At 35.9% G+C, this 18,906-nt stretch overlaps 4 protein-coding genes across 17 annotated transcripts in view; 2 read left to right on the forward strand and 2 right to left on the reverse strand.

Moving 5' to 3' along the window:
• LOC116434663 (ankyrin repeat and BTB/POZ domain-containing protein 2) overlaps positions 1-422 on the reverse strand; it is a 46,989-nt gene extending 46,567 nt beyond the window's left edge. For 5 of the 10 annotated variants that reach the window (XM_031993231.2, XM_076371411.1, XM_031993230.2 and 2 more), the window contains exon 1: positions 169-339. The gene's annotated coding sequence lies outside the window, so the exon portion shown is untranslated. Of the gene's footprint in view, positions 1-61 lie in introns of all 10 variants that reach the window. The other 5 variants (XM_031993233.2, XM_031993234.2, XM_031993236.2 and 2 more) reach the window with 5 other exon arrangements.
• On the forward strand, positions 385-2,050 carry Arl1 (ADP ribosylation factor-like 1). Its single transcript, XM_031993246.2, has 5 exons — positions 385-535; positions 679-778; positions 1,067-1,183; positions 1,333-1,444; positions 1,632-2,050. Exons 1-5 carry the CDS (start codon positions 532-534, stop codon positions 1,839-1,841), a joined length of 543 nt encoding a protein of 180 aa, XP_031849106.1. The 5' UTR covers positions 385-531; the 3' UTR covers positions 1,842-2,050.
• Positions 1,408-8,169, reverse strand: PolD1 (DNA polymerase delta 1, catalytic subunit). Of its 2 annotated transcripts, XM_031993240.2 has the most exons (15): positions 7,987-8,169; positions 7,629-7,734; positions 7,488-7,523; positions 7,011-7,122; positions 6,751-6,923; positions 6,412-6,671; positions 6,113-6,339; positions 5,871-6,037; positions 5,546-5,791; positions 5,161-5,463; positions 4,615-5,085; positions 4,125-4,531; positions 3,409-4,062; positions 3,174-3,301; positions 1,408-1,736 (listed from the first exon to the last, which is right to left on the reverse strand). In XM_031993240.2, the coding sequence occupies exons 1-14, from the start codon at positions 8,037-8,039 to the stop codon at positions 3,205-3,207; spliced, it is 3,312 nt and encodes a 1,103-aa protein (XP_031849100.2). In that variant the 5' UTR covers positions 8,040-8,169; the 3' UTR covers positions 1,408-1,736; positions 3,174-3,204. The 2 variants fall into 2 exon arrangements, with proteins under 2 accessions (XP_031849100.2, XP_031849101.2); XM_031993241.2 differs by lacking the exon at positions 7,488-7,523.
• Positions 8,170-8,800: 631 nt separating this feature from the next.
• On the forward strand, positions 8,801-18,467 carry Hip14 (palmitoyltransferase Hip14). 4 transcript variants are annotated; one of them, XM_031993242.2, is made up of 10 exons: positions 8,801-9,275; positions 10,052-10,292; positions 10,373-10,572; positions 10,652-10,861; positions 10,941-11,235; positions 11,309-11,509; positions 11,792-11,953; positions 12,020-12,176; positions 12,562-12,806; positions 13,244-18,467. In XM_031993242.2, exons 2-10 carry the CDS (start codon positions 10,155-10,157, stop codon positions 13,478-13,480), a joined length of 1,845 nt encoding a protein of 614 aa, XP_031849102.1. In that variant the 5' UTR covers positions 8,801-9,275; positions 10,052-10,154; the 3' UTR covers positions 13,481-18,467. The 4 variants fall into 4 exon arrangements, with proteins under 4 accessions (XP_031849102.1, XP_076227535.1, XP_031849104.1 ...); XM_031993244.2 differs by having other exon boundaries at positions 8,802-9,275; positions 10,956-11,235; XM_031993243.2 differs by lacking the exon at positions 8,801-9,275 and adding an exon at positions 9,282-9,906.
• Positions 18,468-18,906: the final 439 nt, after the last annotated feature.

Below are 18,906 nucleotides of genomic sequence, written 5' to 3' on the forward strand. Positions count from 1 at the left end.
CAGAGAAAATGAGTCTAAAGTACACCTAACAATCTACGACAGATAAACAATGTAAATTTACATTTGCATAGGTGAATATACAGAAATTGATTAAAGTGTACCGTCTTGTATCAACGGTTTTACTTAAATACAATTTACAACTGTACCAAGTCCCATTGAATTTTGTACCTTGCTAATTGCTTTCGTTAATTCTAAATGTATAATGAACTGTAGCCAGCATAATGAGATAACATTGAAAGAACCGACGATGGAATAGAAACTGTATGTTTACTCGGGAAACAGGTTGCACGGAGATCGTTCTGAACACAGTGATTCGTGGGTCCGGTTGGTATATCGAAGGCAGAAGAACAGCTACAAACTTCACGTATGTTGGAAGAACGATACAAGTCAGCAAGTGATCCAAAGTGGACTGTATCTGTGGACAGTTAAAGGGGGTGTGCAGCCCCGGTTACTTGTACGCGAATCTGATTATTATATTTGACAATAAACTTTAATTTGTACTATATGAATTGGAAATAACACGTTACCAATATGGGTGAGTCGTACGATGTGTTTTCATCGGTTCCCATTACCGAAATCGCCGAATCCCTGAAGCGAATACAAATACTGGGTTAATCGGCCGACAGCTTCAATCCCTCGACCGTTTGCCGACGATATTGATGCTCTCGTTCTTTTCAGGAGGATTACTCAGTTATTTTCGTAATTTGCTTGGCAGCCGGGAAATGAGAATTTTAATTCTTGGCCTGGACGGAGCTGGGAAAACTACGATCTTATACAGGTTTGGTCCACATTGACAAGCTAGCCTGTGTTTCGCGTGACAGTTTACATGCGTGTGTACACTCTCGGTTTGACATTACATTTTCATTCGTTTCTTGGTGCTCGTTGGTCTTCACAGTCTCATGTTACAACTGAAAGAATTTTATTAACTTTATGTTGACAGCGTTCTAGCTGGACGATGGAGATGCATGTGAATTCGTATTTTTAAGAATTGATTTTGTACAATGGACATTTCGTTGACACTTCTGATCTGTGCGTAATAAAGTTTCTGTGATCCCTTGTTTATCAGATTGCAGGTAGGCGAAGTGGTTACAACGATACCGACTATAGGGTTTAACGTAGAGCAAGTTACATACAAAAATCTAAAGTTTCAAGTGTGGGACCTCGGAGGACAAACTAGTATACGGTATGTTGTCTGTGAAAGGTCTCTTAATGAATAATATAATAATAGTTGCAATATATACTGTAAGTTAGAAAATATACGTAAAATTATTAATATACAAAATGAGTTCTAACATAATACTTTCTCTATAACATTAATCTTTAATTCTATAGACCATATTGGAGGTGTTACTACTCAAACACTGATGCAATAATTTATGTCGTGGATTCAGCAGATAAAGATAGAATAGGCATATCAAAAGATGAATTAATTCACATGTTGAGAGTAAGTACTTTTTTAATACCAATGTAAAATTATTAACTAGATTTATAACAATGTAATAAATAACAATGTATGATCATCACAGTTTAAATACGAAATGCTACATGTTTTCTTACTAAATTTTTTATAAACTAGTGAATTAAAATTATTGTAGTCGTGTAAAAAATTTATACTCGTATTTATCTTTTAGGAGGAAGAATTGCAAGGTGCCATCCTGGTAGTCCTAGCAAACAAGCAAGATATGACTGGTTGTTTAAGCGTTGCAGAGGTTCATCAGGCCCTTGGATTAGATGCCCTGAAAAATAGAACGTTCCAAATCTTTAAAACATCCGCGACGAAAGGTGAAGGGCTTGATCAAGCGATGGACTGGCTGTCAAACGCACTGCAAAGTAGAAAATGATTATGATTATTAAAGAATTTTTTTACCCAAGCCTTACTGAGAAGACTAGTCACACGACTGTCATTTTGAATGACCCACGCGGAGCTGGGCGCCTCATATGTTTATTTATTGTATTTTAAATAGCCTTACAATTTCCATTGAAAATCTATTCTAAGATTGATCATACTTTTCATAATGTGAAACACAATAAAAGCGAACCAAAAGTTTTATCTTTCTTACGTAATTTAAAATGTAATAAAAACTAGAAAATCTTTTGATTTGAATACTTTTTTCTCTGTATCGGTATGTAACATTTTATCGCTACTACGATTCATCTTTTATCATCTTTTATACCGCGAAAGTAATCAGGGGGTTTTGTTATAACGCAAAGCAATATAATACAACAATTTCAACAAATTTTTAATAATGAAAAAAAAAGTCTATAAATGCAAGTGTGCTACCATAATTAGTAACGAGAAACATAGTGTATATTGGTATAAATATAACACTTTTACTATTAACACTAATCAAGGCTATCATTTGTAGAAATTTCAGTGAAATTGGAAATCGTTTGATGTGTCAATATTTTGACATAGTGTGTGAATAATTATGTACATATATATGTAACTGGTTTAATTTCATTTATATAATATAAGACCCTGAAATGTAAAAAATTCTTTTATATAAATCGAAATACCATAGAAACGAAGAAACACGATTTAAAATTGAAACACGATATTGTGAATAATGTTTATGAATTTGTTATACTGATTTTAAGAATAGAAACTAATGCTGCCCCATAGAAATGAAGTTAATATTCTGACACGCATTCATTTGAAAATAATTTCCCATCAAAATAAAACATTGTCAATTTCTGTTGAAACTGAAACCATATGTAATCTTAATTATTTCAGTTTATATACCAAATAATAATAAATAATATTTAAGTATATTGATCACATGCAATTACCGAACAGTGTATTGGAGATTTGATAATTTATGTATTTAAAGTAAATATAGATACCGTTTCATAATCAATGTTCCAAGCATCAATTGTATTTGACCAGCCATTTCAATTATTTAAAGAAACAAGGTATATATATACATATACATATAGAATAGACATATACATCGCGCAGAAACGTTCTATCAATAATCTGTACAAATTCTTATAAACAAATTACATATTTTATGAAAATTTTGATATATCCGATACTCTTATTTAATATTGTACATGTTCATTGTATTCAAATGTAGAGAAATAAAAAATCGCAGTCAATATTTTTCAAACGAAGGAACAAATATATCAATAAATGCACAGAATAACTACATATACGACGATTACAAATATACCTGTGCAACATGTCTTCTGACATCTGCAACATTACCACTCTGGAACTCCGAATCTCTCGACACGTTTCATTTGAGTATCTAATTCCATTTGTACTTTCTTTCTCATATAGAATATAGGACAGTCACGACTGAAATCATAATAAAATTAATCATAAATCTATGTCCTCTAACGTCAATTTCTCACATAAGAAAAACAACTGTTAATTATACTACTACAAACAAAATTGTAACAAACCTTGTGCACAATACTTCCTGATGAAGACTCCCCTGACACCTCTGGCACTCGGTCCACAACCTGCAGAATTTCTCCTCCAGTTGTCTGCCAAGATATAATTCAGTCTGATAGAACTCTGCCTCTCTGGGTTCGCAGTATTTGCACAGAGCCATTTTTTCTCGCTCCGGCGTTAGAACAGCTTTGCAACCTAAGCAAACTTCCTTCTTACGAGTGAAGGCAGACAGAGCACCGACTCTGGACGTGGCCACCGACTTCGTGCGCGTATGGTCTCCTTTCAGAAGAAGCGACTCAGCTTTGTCGCCAAGTATCGGCTCGAAGATACGCACGAGAGGTTTCGACAGTTGGTTCTCTAAATAATAATTCGTGTCTATGGGAATATTGTTTTCCAGCACATAGATTGGATCCTCTGCTTTCTGGTAGGCTGGAGTTCCTTTCGCTGCTCTTATGAACACGTACGGAACTCTGTCGCCGAGTTTCGGCGCGGTTCCCGCGTCCCGTTTCTTCATTTTCGCGGCTAGCTCGACGTGCGCTTGTTTCGCCGCGTAATCGGTTTTAGTTAATTCCTTTGTGACCACTAACTGAGATATGTCGATGCGATTCCGTAGGAGATCACTTATGATTTGTTTCGCATAATCCACGGCGTCTTTGGGATTCCTGTTAAAAAAGAATCGATAATGCCTGTAGAATACACAGTATTTTAAGTGACATTTAATTACCTATCGATGAGTAACTTCTGTAAACAGGTGTTCATCATGTTTGCTACTAAAGGGCAGTTGTCTCTCCTGACAGTTTCAAGGCCCTTGCAGTCCATTTTGTCGTATTTGTCAGGCTTCGTGAAATACAGGCCAGCGTATCGTTTCTTGTTAATTAACAAGTACGGGAAGTAGACTTTCTCAAATTCTAACTTTATGGGTTTCAGGAACTTGGACGTCACAAACTCTGCAGCTTCCCTTCCGAGCTCCATAGCCTCTTCCAGTGTCTTCACGCCAAATTTGATCATCACAGAATCAGTGTCTCCGTATATGACTATAGCATCATTTTTGTATCCGTTTGCTACACAATATTGTTGCTCCACCTCCGTCTTTGTGTGCTCTATCATCATTCGCCCGTAGGCAGTGACGCTCTGTAACAGGTTTTGATAGTTTACTGTTAAAGTGATTTTGAGATAGAATATATATATATATATACATATTTGTACAAACTTACAGCAGATATTTCTAAACAAGGTAACTTCCCCATTTGTGCACCGGTGAAACCGTACACAGAGTTTGCTGAGACTTTCAAAGCGTACTGTCTACCATCTAGGACTTTCTGCTTCAATGGATCAGTTTCTTTCTTTAGTTCAGCTTTAGCCTTCTTCCTGGCTGATAAGAGATGCTCCAAAATTTCAGGAAGCAATCCTTTTCTGACATTGGCCTTGACGAATGAGGAATTACTTGGTGTTTTTGTTATGTCATTGGCATTAACTTTATATTTCGCTTGTCTCTCCGCATTCATCAGGGTCGTGTAGCACAAATTGTGCGCCATAATAATACTGGGATATAGGGAACTGAAATCCAGAGTAGCTATGGGATCATTATAATAGCCACGTTTTGGCTCTATAACTGTTGCACCCTCAAACTGTTCCTCGCTGCTTTGGCCATGGTGAACTGGCATTAAGTAATCTTTCTCTTTAATCTGGAATCGGAGGGTTGTAATTAGACTTAATAGTTTGTATTTATATTTACAAATAAAATGTTCTTTTCGTCAGACCTTTCTCAGTATCTGAGAAACTACTTTGATCTGTTGTCCTCTGGTTAGTAAACTATAAATGGAAACTCCGGTGACTCTTGCCATTTCCATATAAATGATGATACACATCAATTTATCCAATAATCTCAAAGGCAAGTATGCATCCTTTAAACAATAAACAGCAAGCCTTCGACGTGTCTGTGGATTGCCGTTTTGTAAATCTGTGATTATACTGTGATGAACATCTTCCTTCTGTTCTTGTAGAAAGTGGTAAGAGACTGCATTCAACGTGTATGATCTTAATTTGTAATCTCTGACCAGCACCTATATATGAAGAAATCGTTGTATCATGTTTTTATATACTATTATGCATTGCTATTGAAATTAATATGATAATTGCACTTACCAATAATAAATCGAAAGGAACTCTTCCTTCAAAATTAATCGACTTATTTTCACGTCGACCCATTTGCTTACTCTGAAGCATCTGAGTCTTAATTACCGACTTTATGTTCTTTATTCGACCAAGGAAATTAAAATTTTTCACATTCAAGTGTTGAGCCCGATTAATGAGATAAGGGAAATCGAAATTGTTTATGTTATATCCTGTAAAAATATCAGGATCTAACTGTCTTACGAAGTCAGACCATTTCTAGAGAAATAAAATGAAATAAGATACGTATACTGATTTCTGTTTCAGGTAACTGATGTATTGATAAAGGTACACGTACCTCCAACATTGTGCTCTCTTTTTCAAAACTTAAAACTTGGGAACCAACAATAGGTGCACATACATCAAGTGTAAAAATATTTCGCAGGAAAGGTTCTGGTTCTCCTTGCCTTATTACCATGTTAGCGATTTGTATAACGGGATCATGATTTGGCTCAGGGAAGATTCCTGGAGAAATAAAATCCACACGATGTAAAGTATACTTGATTAAGTATAAATTGGAGACGACAATATTAACATTACCTTTGCGTCCAGCGCATTCGATATCAAAACTGAGTATTCTAAATGGAGCAACTTTCGACCATTCACCCTCTGGTTCATGAGCAATGAAAGCATCCCATGCAACATCCACCTCTAACTGACATCTTGTAGTCAGTGGCAAATTATGTCCCTGATGACCACGTAATTTCCAACTTTTTGGAGGCAATTCTATCCATGAACATCCTACCACTGATGTATCTACCATAAATCTAATAGACAAAAATATATAAATATTGTTTCTTCAAATATATAAAAAGTTATTTTTATAATTTGTTACATACCTAATATCAAAATCAATGTTGCTTTCAAAGGCACTGTACGTATGATTTAATTCAGAATAGATGACTTCCTTCTCGAGTAATCGTTTACAAGGCGCTATTAATTTTGGTAAAGCCACTGTAATTTTTAAAAATAATGATTTGGTATTTCCTGTGAAACCGTACATATTTTGCCTGTACACTCGTTCAACAGCTAGAATAGCTGCTTGAACATTGTCTGGATTCGATCTCATATCTTTCAGTACAGCTTTGTCGAGTGCATCCTGAGGGACACATGAATAGAAGAGAAGTGTTTTATGCACGTTGAATGAAATTATATAAACAATGATTATGAATATATACCTTAAAGGGTTTGCAATGAGCTTCTGTAAAATTGTTAGGTGCAGAAACATACAAATATGGGCAGAATCCATGAACATGACAACAAACAGAGTTTCCTAGTTCTGTGATACCATACATCCTCATTATTGATACAGGGCCCATTTTGCTGCCTGGCATTCCAGCCAATGGTGTACCTAAAGGAACAATTTTGTATTAGTATCAAAATTTGAGTGCATGCTGAAAACCGTACTTCTACGTATAGATGCCAGCAATAATTTTACCTGTATAATGGTCAATCTCTATTTGTTGAAAAATTAATGAATCCTTTTGTGGATTGAATTCTGGTGGAGGTGGTCTACTCCACTTTGCAGATGTATTTTCTTGTTCAGGACCCTATTCAAAATAAATTAATTAGCAAATGTATTCGACAGTTAAATATTTTATTAGCATTTTAGTATTTGCTTAAAATATATGTAACATAAAAAAGCAGTAAGTACATGTAAAACAAATACATTTTTTCAAACATAATGCATTAAGCTGTGAAAGTAACATAATAAAGCGATCTATTGAATGTAATATTAAATTACTATATACGTGAATCAAATACACACATGTGAAAATTATAAAATACCTAATGAGTGCGATCTATGATAATTTATGTTAAAGTTAAATGATTAATGTTTCTGATTAATAACTTCACTGTGCTTTTTAAGCATACATTAGAATATAAATGATTTTTATCACAGCCATTAACTCACTGCTTTTGGTTCATTATTTAATTGTACCACAGCTGGCTAGAATTATGAAATGCTAATCATTATTAAATTCTGTTTCTTAAGTCCTATAAGAAGATACATGTCAATTAATAGAATCTATTAGAAAATAAGAATTATATATACCTCTTCAAGAATATGTGATACTTCTCCAAACTCATCATCCATCTCATCCATGTTGGCCAAATCATTTTCAAATGTTCCACCAAAATCATCATCATCATCATCGTTTCTGTTAACAATTCAATTCGTAAATCCAAAATATATTTAATACCAAAAAAAACGATGTTCAAATATTCAAAAGAAAACAGTCATCAAGAAAAATTGAAACAAAAATATCCGTACTCCAATCTACAGAGTGTAAGTGTAAAATATAAATCATTTTAAAAATACACTCCGAAATATTCATTTAAATATATTAAGATTAATGTTACTACGGAATAAGGTTAAAATCTAACTATCAACAAATACTGTAGAGATTTACCGGAATTTCGTCTTTTTCGCAGCGGACGGGCCAGCGAACGTTTTCCTATTCATTTTGTCGTGTCAAATTCCCAATGTTACACAAGTCATACGACAATAATTAACTTAAGCACGTTACGAGTAAATCCTGCAATAATGGCGCGAAAAGTATTTTAATATTTAACTCCTGCGCTCTAAAATGAAACCAAACAATCTGACAGTGCCATCCAGCGTCTGAAATCCGATGCTAATTGCACAAGTGTTGGCACATTGTCATAGATGGCACCACAAATATGTTCCACGTGTCAATTTCAAATACAACATTATCATACATTCTTTTTCCATTACAACTCAATTTCTGAATTTTTCCTTCTCTTAATTTCATTTCTTTCATTTTCTACTCCTATTTCAGAGAGTACTCCAATTATATCTGATCAATAAAAAAAGACCTAATTACTCTAGAATTCACAGTCTGCAGTCGAAAACACGTTCCACCCTTATATTCAATTATTTTACTAATTAACGTTCATGGATGTGAATATTATAGCATTCATCTTCATTGTAATGCAAAATGTTATGAATACTATAAATTAAAATGTATAAGTCACATTGTCATTAACTCAATTCTATATAGCCATCACTTTTGGAATGCTCATGCACTTTAACCCTCGTAGTTGCATTCAATTATATATAATTCATAATAATTCTGAATAATAATAATAATTTACCAATAATTTGTGTCAAACAAAATCGCCCGTTCGCTGCCGGTAAACAAAATAGACGGAGAACTCCGAGGAGCGTGAGTTCAGCTGGTAGCCCTCTAGAAACGAGTTCGAAACGTGTCGCCACAATCGCCGCATCGCGTTCGTTCGATGAGTATCGGATACCGATCGGGCGGCTTGCAAAGCCGTTTGGTCAATAAGAAATAGCTCGCGAACTCGGCAAAGCATAATGTGTATGTCGACGACGCGAACGGCATATCGTGCGTCAGTGCGGTACGCAGTGGACGTTTAACGAATTAATTAGGCAACTAGTAAACACCATTAATTAGCGATGAGACTGTGCTACGAACAGGAAGGAAACGGTGTTACCCTGGATTGACGTGACGAGGGAATAGTCGCAGGAGGGTGTTATTTCCATAGCCGAGGGAAAAGGTCAAACTTTGTCCGGATTCTATGCGATGTACCGGCGCCCCACCCCCGCCGACTATTTGTCCTTTAAATCTAACCCCCTTAAGAGGCATTCGAGGGTAACACGCACGCCGCTATCGTACTATGTATGAATGTAATCAGCACTGTCATTGCGTGTCAGGTAAGATACTGATTATACCGTAAACTCGTTTTCGCGGATACGTTCGAGAATCGTGCGACGATTTTCATCTATCGCGAAATAACCCGGGATTAACGCTTTAACGTTTAGGTAATCGCACAGAGGCCATGTCGTTTTTCAATGTTGTAACCATAGGCGTAACGACCGGAGAGAGTTTTTTTGCAAACGGTATTTATTTGATCGGGAACGAGAGGATAGCGGAGATTTTTATTAGGAATATTTATCGTTCGTGCTGAGTTGAATATTGAATCGATTGTCATTATGCTCGGTGTACTGTTCGTGGTACATATCATATTTACAACCCGGTTGTGCCTTTCGAATACAAACGACTGATTGATTATTGCCGGCCAAATTGAGCAATGTTAATCGCCGGATGGAATACGTTCGCGTGAATGATATTAACAACTAGTCATCGTGAAACGGTTGTAACGGTGTTAGGAGGTATTTGGAGTATTTATCGGTATCGTGGATGGAATTGTTTTAGACAGTGACAACAAAAATATTGGCAGTTTTGACTGTAGTTTTTGTGCCATTCGAATGAGTCTCTGTGAAAAAATGAATGTTTCTGTTAGTCGATTACAGTACAGGTTTTATATTCGTATAGTGTTTACAGGTATGCAAAACAGAATATTTCGAAACAGATTTAATGAGATTTTTATTTGATTTGTAACTTATGGGAGGTTTTAATAGAAGAAAGAAATTATTGATGATACTTGATGTGTTTATGAGTTATTGTATGTAATTTATTGTTCTTCCAGTAATACCTCATCAATATTGAGCTGTTCTGAAGTATTTATTCGCATAGATAATACTTTCCTGGATCTATGACTTGATCTTGAAGTGAATAAAAATAAATTCAAGATGTATGCGTTAAAAATGCAAGCTGCCTGCCAAAGTGAAGGCAGTGGGGAACCTGATGATTCTACTAGTCATCATCAAGAACCTGTTCGACCTCCAGCACAAGATTGTAGCTCATTTGATATTGTTAGAGCAACACAGGTAAACGAGGACTTGTGAAATATTTATCTTATAAATTTCTGTTCAATGCAATTACTGTTGGAACCATTTCTTTTTCTCAGTATGGAGCACTGGATCGTGTAACTGAATTAGTAGAAGCCGGTGCAGATGTAAATCAACCGGATTCGGAAACTGTAACACTATTACATTGGGCTGCTATAAATAATCGTAAAGATATTGTAAAATACCTTATTGCAAAGGGAGCTGTTGTTGATGCAATTGGCGGAGAACTGGACTCCACACCGTTGCATTGGGCTACAAGGTAAACTCTGACCATGTGTTGTATCTCACAGGTCTTTTAAGTACGGCTATGCTAACGAACAAACATGGCCCATTTCCAGGCAAGGTCATTTGTCTACAGTAGTAATATTAATGAGAGCAGGTGCCGATCCAACTCTCAGAGATTCAGAAGGATTCTCCTGTATTCATTTAGCAGCGCAATTCGGTCATACATCAATTGTTGCTTATCTAGTCGCAAAGGGAGTGAATCCTAATATGCCAGATAGAAGCGCGATGACACCTCTTATGTGGAGTGCTTACAAAGTAAATAGGTACATGCGACAACACAATAGGATTACATACTTTTTAGATATCCCTCCGTGGAATTATATTGTATCCATTACTCTGAAGTCTTTCCTTTTACAGTCTAGATCCGACGCGATTATTATTGACACTCGGAGCGTCTCACTCGCTAGCAGATAATTTTCATAGGAACACAGCTTTGCACTGGGCCATTATAGCCGAGAACAGTACAGCAATATCCACGTTGGTCCACCATGGCGCGTCTTTGGATGTGCCCAATATACGGGACGAGACGCCGATGACGTTGTTAGGTCGTCACATTGGGGCTGCCTGGTTGGGGCATAAGATCAGCCAAGAGATCCGAGAGAAACAGGGCAGATCGAGGACATGGTGTAGAGATAAGGTACGGGTTTCATCGTGTCCACAAGTAGATATTTTTTTTTTCTTTCCTATATTCATAATATTTCTTCTTCCAGAGAATGCGTTGGTACTGTGTGGTCAGTACACCGTTTATAGTTTTTTATCTAATTGGAATGATTTTTCAAAGTGGATTGGATTATCTAGTAAAATTAGGTGCCTTTGTCACTCTTTACATAGCGTTGTATTTAGCTAATCATTTTATTTTTGACGAACGATTGTTTCATATTATACCGATGTCAATTTACTTGGCCACGAAGGTGAGTTTGCGTGTACGATACACACTTAATGTACATATACAGCCAACTTGGTAGAAAAATCGTTTAATTGGATCAGGCATTAACTTTCATATATCGGACAGATAATAAAACTGTCTTATCACGAGAGACGGGTCTCAGATAACGTACACCAAGGAACGTAGTGATTTTTTCAATCGATATTATCAAAAAAAATGTACAGATTTAGTATTGTCTGCATGATGTTTGTTGTTCCACGTGTACACAAATTCCACGTTGCTCCATGATCATTGTTCTTTGTTGCAGATGTGGATATACATTACATGGATATTTTGGTTAGGCATACATGCTGCATGGTATTTATGGTTTCTATTGGTAGGCGGGTCGGTACCGTTGTGGATATGTTTTTTACAGTCTTGGAGGGGTGACCCTGGTGTGATCACAGCAACACACGAGGACAAAATAAATGTAAGCGTTTCGATACCGAGGAAGAATACATTTCCTTTGTAAAATTATAAGTTGTACGTTTTTCAGACAATTATAGAATTAGCGGAATCCGGTGGTTTCGAGCCGCAATCATTTTGTAGCAGTTGCCTGGTCAGAAGACCCATGAGATCCAAGCATTGTTCGACATGCGACCGATGCGTGGCACGTTTTGATCATCATTGCCCATGGGTCAATAACTGTATTGGTAAGCAAAGAAAAGTGGGACAGTAGAATAACGAGTTTATTGTGTTTGCAACATGTTCGCGCACTACACCTTGCATAACGTCCTTTAACTCTCTGGACCAGTGTTTCTCAACGTGTGTCCATCGCTCCACACGGTGGCAATTTGATTATTAAGGGGGCAATCTGAAACTTGAAATATCAAGTGAAATATAAAAACATAATACAATATTAAAAATTATATATGTTACATAGAACATAAGAGTTTTAGAAAGACTTACGTGGGGCACAAAAATGGTTGGGAAACACTGCTCCAGACAATCTTATCTCCTCGCGATTGGATCTGAACAGTATAATCATATCAATGCAACATTTTTAACGCTTCCAACTTTCTTGCAAAATTGTTGTAGGTGCGCACAACCACAAATATTTCCTGGGGTTCTTAGCGTCACTGTTAGGCCTCTGTATCGTTGTTTTATCCGCTAGTGTACAGTATTGGCAGTTCGAATGTTGGACAAACTTAACAAACGGGCACAGCGCTGACAACTATCTCGTCGCCGCGGCTACCTGTGACGCTTGGGTAATGTGGGTAACGGCAAACACATCCCTGCACTTCTTCTGGGTTGGCACATTGTTGGCGTGTCAGTGTTATCAGGTATAACAAGTTCTTATAGATCAAAGTAAACACATGTCAACACGTTGACGCCGGCGTTGTAATTTCAGTTTTTTTCTGTATGGTGTCAATTATTATATATCCCATATATTATTAACCCTTAGCACTCAGGATGATTCTGTAATCTATCAGCAACTAATTTTTGTATCCCTAGCAAAAATGGAAAATGCTGTAACATTTCTCAGATCTTTTATTTTCCTTAGTGCAAAGTTTGGATGAAAAATCTAATAATTGTAGGATAGTTTCTTTAAGATTCATTAAAATATTCAATACTATAACTGGTAATATTGGAGCCTAGAGTTCAAAGGGTTAATATCCAATGTCCAGTGTCAACGTGTTCAAATAAGTTTTACATTTGAACAATTATAGTATTTATTATATTTACTAATATATATCTTGATGTTTTCTGTTAAAATCAGATTATGGTCCTCGGTATGACAACGAATGAGCGCATGAACGCTGGACGTTACACGCACTTCAAGCAGGGGAATCCCTTCCACCGCGGCGCCCTTCAGAACGCAGCCGATTTTTGTAACATAAGCTTCTGCGGGGTGAAGGCGAAGCCGAGCTCAGACTGGCTGCACAGTTTCCACCACAAACAGAGCATCGAGAAGTTGCCGCTGCTCGCCACGAAGGACAACTTCCAGTATATCTAGAATATTTCCTAACGATCAATGAACTGTCTTGGGCGACGCATACGATCCAGCTGTCAGAGGCTAAAAGAGAGAAAAGTGTGTCATATCATTTCTGCCTGAAGCACTAGGCTACTAAAGTGAGTTTAACGCAGAATCGTTGGAAGTGAATTTGTCCCGGTAGGAGGGCGGTGATCTTTGCATACACAGATTCAATTTTGCGTGCCGCAAATGATTTCATACACTGTCGATGAACTTACACGGACACTTGAATTCATCTATCGTAAAAGACTGTTCTACGACGTAAGTATATGCGTGTCCTCCCGTTGTCATCATTTTCTGTATCTTCTATTCCTCCAAGCATGAAACGCCGGTAGAACAACATGCACAAGTACTTTGATTTTTTTTCTTTTTTAAAAAGAGAGAGAGAGAGAGGAAAGAAAAACATGCAAGTTCTTTTTCGTCATCGGAGATTAATAATAATTTATACCTCATTGTAAATATCTATGGTTTCCATGTACTCGTGACGTGATCATTAAAAACTTGGATACGTTGACATTCGTTCCCGAGCGTTGTTTTAGTTATTTGAACATCGTGGATCCTATGAGGCGGGAGACTAACGACAATTGGTTGAATTTCTTAGCCAATTTATACGTTAACTAAATTCCAATCGTACCGGAGAACAGTACACAACGGTTACATACTTTTGTAAAAAAGGAGAAAGAACCATGACAGTCAGTTCTACGAATTTATTATATGGTGTACTTTCTAATGATATTATTTATTATAATCGTTTGTACTTTGTAGCTTTTAAGCGTCGTAGAAATACACGTACACACGCATACACGTACACACGAGGGAAGGGCGAACTGCAATATCGTCGCAACCTTTTGCTAACGCGTTTTCAAGGGACTCTGTATTATACGCGAACAGCCCGGAACGACTTTGGAAAGATCACGAGATGGAAATGTTGAAAATGTTGCTGATACGAAACGGCACACGTACTGATAGAAGATCACTCGATGACTACACTGAAGAATTCATTTTTTTTTAAATCTAAATTTCTGTTGGTTCTATTTTCTAATTTTTAATTTGTTAACCCTTTGCACTCGAGAGGCGACTCTCAGCCACGCAAGTGCAATGATTGCCGGAAAATGATGAAGCGAATTCAATATAAAATGTTGAATAAGGTAACACATGAAACAAATAATTGATAATTCTGCATAATTGATGCAAGATGTTTCTATGTAAGTTGCAAGTTTAACATTTCATCAGAAAATAATGAATGTAATGAGAGATATTGTCGAGTGCGAAGGGTTAATATGGTTACACCAATTAAAATGATGAAATTGTAAATTAGAAAGACATCTTTAGTGCTGTTATATTTGTTATCGAGTGATCTTCTAACTGTATCGTCTGGGGAGGCTATGTTTAATGATTTCAATTGTGAAAGAGAATCAAACGAGATGCGTAATAAGATTACGATAGACAATTTCAATTGCATATATTACTGTTGGCCGTATAATCTGTTCTTTTCGTACTTACGAGTATAAATTCACTTGTCTAAGTGCCACGCTTGCATTCTTCGGGAGACATTCATCTATGTCTATGTAACTTTACACTTTAATCCTGTAAGATTTGATTAACATTGATTGTTACATATAATTCATTATCGCGTCGCGTGAATGGAACAGCGAACGTTCCGACGATAGCAATATAAAATATTTACAAGATAGTATATATAAATTGTTTACAATGTCCGTTTTAATGGGTGTCGCACGTGAATAATATTGTCAGATTTTTCGGAGATCTATCTTATTACTTATACGTAGTAATTAACGAGACACAACAACAATAACAACAACAACAATGACAACAACAACAACAACAACAAAGAGAGTGAAAAGAAACGAAGGAAATTCGAAGCAGACACAGAAAGGAACTTTTTGTACGAGAACCATGGAGGCGACGATAAGTGTGCGATAGGAATTAACTTAATCGAGTTAATTGTTCTTACACATTCCAAATATGTACCCTAATGTAATTTATCATTTCTCTATTTTAATGTTAGCACACCGTTAAACGTGTATGTGAAACATTCTGATCCGAATCGCCAGTCTCATTGAAATACTGTTTGAATGAAATGGTGCTGTTAAGGATTCATATCAATTCTAATCAACACTAGGACCAGCAGACTATAATCATCTATTCCTAACTTCTTTCTGCAATCATTTCAAAGATGAATGCTTCCCAGAGAAGCTAAAGAAATTGATTAAGTAAGATGGAACTGTAAATCAATTGAAATTTCAATAGATGAACTGTTCAAGTCTATCAAATTTCAAAAAACCATCTCACTCAGTGGTTCTAATGTAAAACAATAGTGAACATTGCACAATTGTCACAGCAGGGAAAGTTACAATTCCATAAATACTTCCCAGAGAAGCTAAAGAAATTGATTTAGTAAGATGGAATTGCAAATCAACTGAAATTTCAATAGACAAACTGTTCAAGTCTATCAAATTTCAAAAAACCATTTCACTCGGTGGTTCTACTGTAAAGAAAAACAAGTTACAATTCAAATGGTCGACGATCCTTAACAGAACCGGCGCTGAGCGATTCGTTTTATCAAAATTCAATGACCATATCTAAGGTAATCCTCTGTCAATCGTTATTGCCACGGATCCACATCAACGGAGTGCCTAAATATCTCATCGTTATCCGAACGGTAGCTCGTCTAAGATGCGTTGACACCGAATCGACGGCGTGCGTCAGCTTCTGCGATATACATCTCTTAAGTTGAGAGTTTTGATACGACGAAACACAAACTTCTGGATAACACTGAAATCCGCGAAGAAACGCCGCGGCGGGAATGTAAAAAGCTTGTTTCTTCGATCCGGGGTTGATGGTATTTTCGCGATAACGGGCGTGAGATAGCGATTTTATCGTTTTTATCGATTGTATTATATAACTTCACCGGTCTCAGGCTAGCTTTTAATTGTGTGCGACTGATTATATATTGTATGTACAGATCGTTTCGGTTCCATTTATACGATAGTGTAAATAGCCAGGCGGTTGGGTCGGGTTGACGCGAGACTCTTGACGTTCCTTTTAACATGTATAATTTTTATAACATGTAAAAAGAACTCTCGACTGTTCGCTGGCTAAACGAGAACTTAATACTAGAACTACCTTTGCACTCTGTAGGCTCCAATGGCACCATTTGTGCTATTAAATATTTTAATGAATAAGTTTAGAAGAACTATCCTAAGATTATTGGATCTTCTATACATCCAAATTTTCTATTAAGAAGGAAAACAAAGAAACCTAAGAGATGTTAGAGTATAACATTTTTCATTTGTGCTAGGGATACTATAAAAACGGATTGGAGTTGTTGGTAGATTACAAAAATTGTAACAATAGATTATTTTCAGTTTCTTTAGACATTCATTATAGTATTCTAGTGAAACTATTTACTTTCAAAATCATTTCGAATATTCAATGCCTCGAAGTTATCAATAATTGCTAAAAAATCAGTCATTTTGACTGGTAGTTCTAGTGTTAAATAGAAAGAAAAAGTGTCCTCTGTAGACGTTACTTGTTTCATAAGGAACAATGATTTGTTAACCAGGTACAGAAGAATTGTCAACATTGTCGCGTCAACCCGACTTCTGTTACGATTATTTTATAGCGTTCGTTTTCCGTTGATGCACTTGTGTACAGAAGAGGATCTCAACGTTCGGTACAATTCCTATCATTAACCCCTTGCTGTACGAGACTCATGATGATTTCTAGACTAATTTAACGCATTGTACGCCGGCTAAATTTCAGCTACTGGAAACGCGAGTGTCTGATTATATTGATATATTTTTAAACATCAAACCGAAATTTGTAACTACGAAATAGAATAAGGAATTCGATTTTGTAATTTCACTTTGGATTTGTTATATCTAGAATGTTACATTGATGTGGGACTAGCAATTAAACGATAGACTAAAAATAATTATCGTGGGGCCGGCGTGCAATGTGTTGAACAATGTTGCTCATTACTCATGGATCAAAAGCACACTATTTTCCTATTATCAATATATTCAAATGAAATTTTCACTTGAAGGATAGTAGACACGGTTTTGTTGCGTTTCTTCCAAATTGTTGATAAAATGTTACACGAGTTTAGGGAAAAATGGTACGCCAAAGGGTTAACGAGATCTCTAAGTTTCGACTTGTACAGAATGTTGAAGCGGCGTTTATACGAGACGTTGAAGCGTTCTAGGGTTTTAGCGATTAGATTTCGATTAAATGATATTAGAGGGAGAAAAGGAAAAAATTAGAAACGAATCAGAGGAACGTGTGTATAAATATTCTAAATACAAGTGTAAGTTAAGCGTGAACGATTTAGTTTGATTACTCGTCGAACGAATTTCGTTTGTTGATTGTACAATTCGTTTATTATTATTTTTATATATATATGAAATATTTTTTTTATATATCATATTATATATAATATATTATACTATATCATATTATATATATTATATTATATTATATATTATATAATATATTATATCATATTACATATAATATATTATACTATATCATATTATATATATTATATTATATCATATTGTATATAATATTATATATGTAAAATATTTTATATATATATAATATTAATGCGTATTTCCGTTCTAGTCCGATCGATGTATTAGATGTATTAGAATAATTTCGAATTCGTTTATCAGCGAGACGGGGCCGCACTCGACGATTTACAATTAAATGTATAGTTATTATTATTCCTACTCTGTAAGCAAGCGAGCGAGCGAGCGAGCGAGTTCTATCCCATTAGCGGTTTCCAATTATCAACGAATCGCGAAATTGGTAGTCGAGAACGCATTTGAGAAGATTTTCAGAGAAACATACAACACGCAATAAAAAAAAAAACGAACAAAATAATATACACGACACGCGAGAGAAATTTTTATAATTGACGTTTTGAACTATTTTACTTGTAAGCTGCGAGCGTCTACTTTTTGGCGAGTGTAAAAGAGATCGGGCGTCGATGGATGATGAATATTTAATGAAAGACACGCGAGCACTTGAACATATAGAGCATAGTTGAAGCGTTCCCGTTCGAGGGAACGGTAAATATTTAATTGTAAAACATTTTTTCGCGACTTGTTAAACACACACACATTTGGTATATATAAAGCCTCCTTACAAAGCGATACAGGTCGCGTTAGACCAGCTTTACACAGCTGTTGTATCGAATCTTACTAGACCTTACACTTAAAAACCGTTCTACTTCCAACCGAATCAATGTAAATATTCATTTTTCTTTTACCTTGAAAAGTATGTTTCAAAGATTAAATAAAAATGCAGTAACGAACGTGACGTGTTGGAAGTCTTACAGAATTTTGGTAAATAATTGCGGGATTAAATCAAAATAACTATGT

Source organism: Nomia melanderi, chromosome 10 (genome assembly GCF_051020985.1).
Source record: "Nomia melanderi isolate GNS246 chromosome 10, iyNomMela1, whole genome shotgun sequence".
NCBI lineage: Eukaryota > Metazoa > Arthropoda > Insecta > Hymenoptera > Halictidae > Nomia > Nomia melanderi.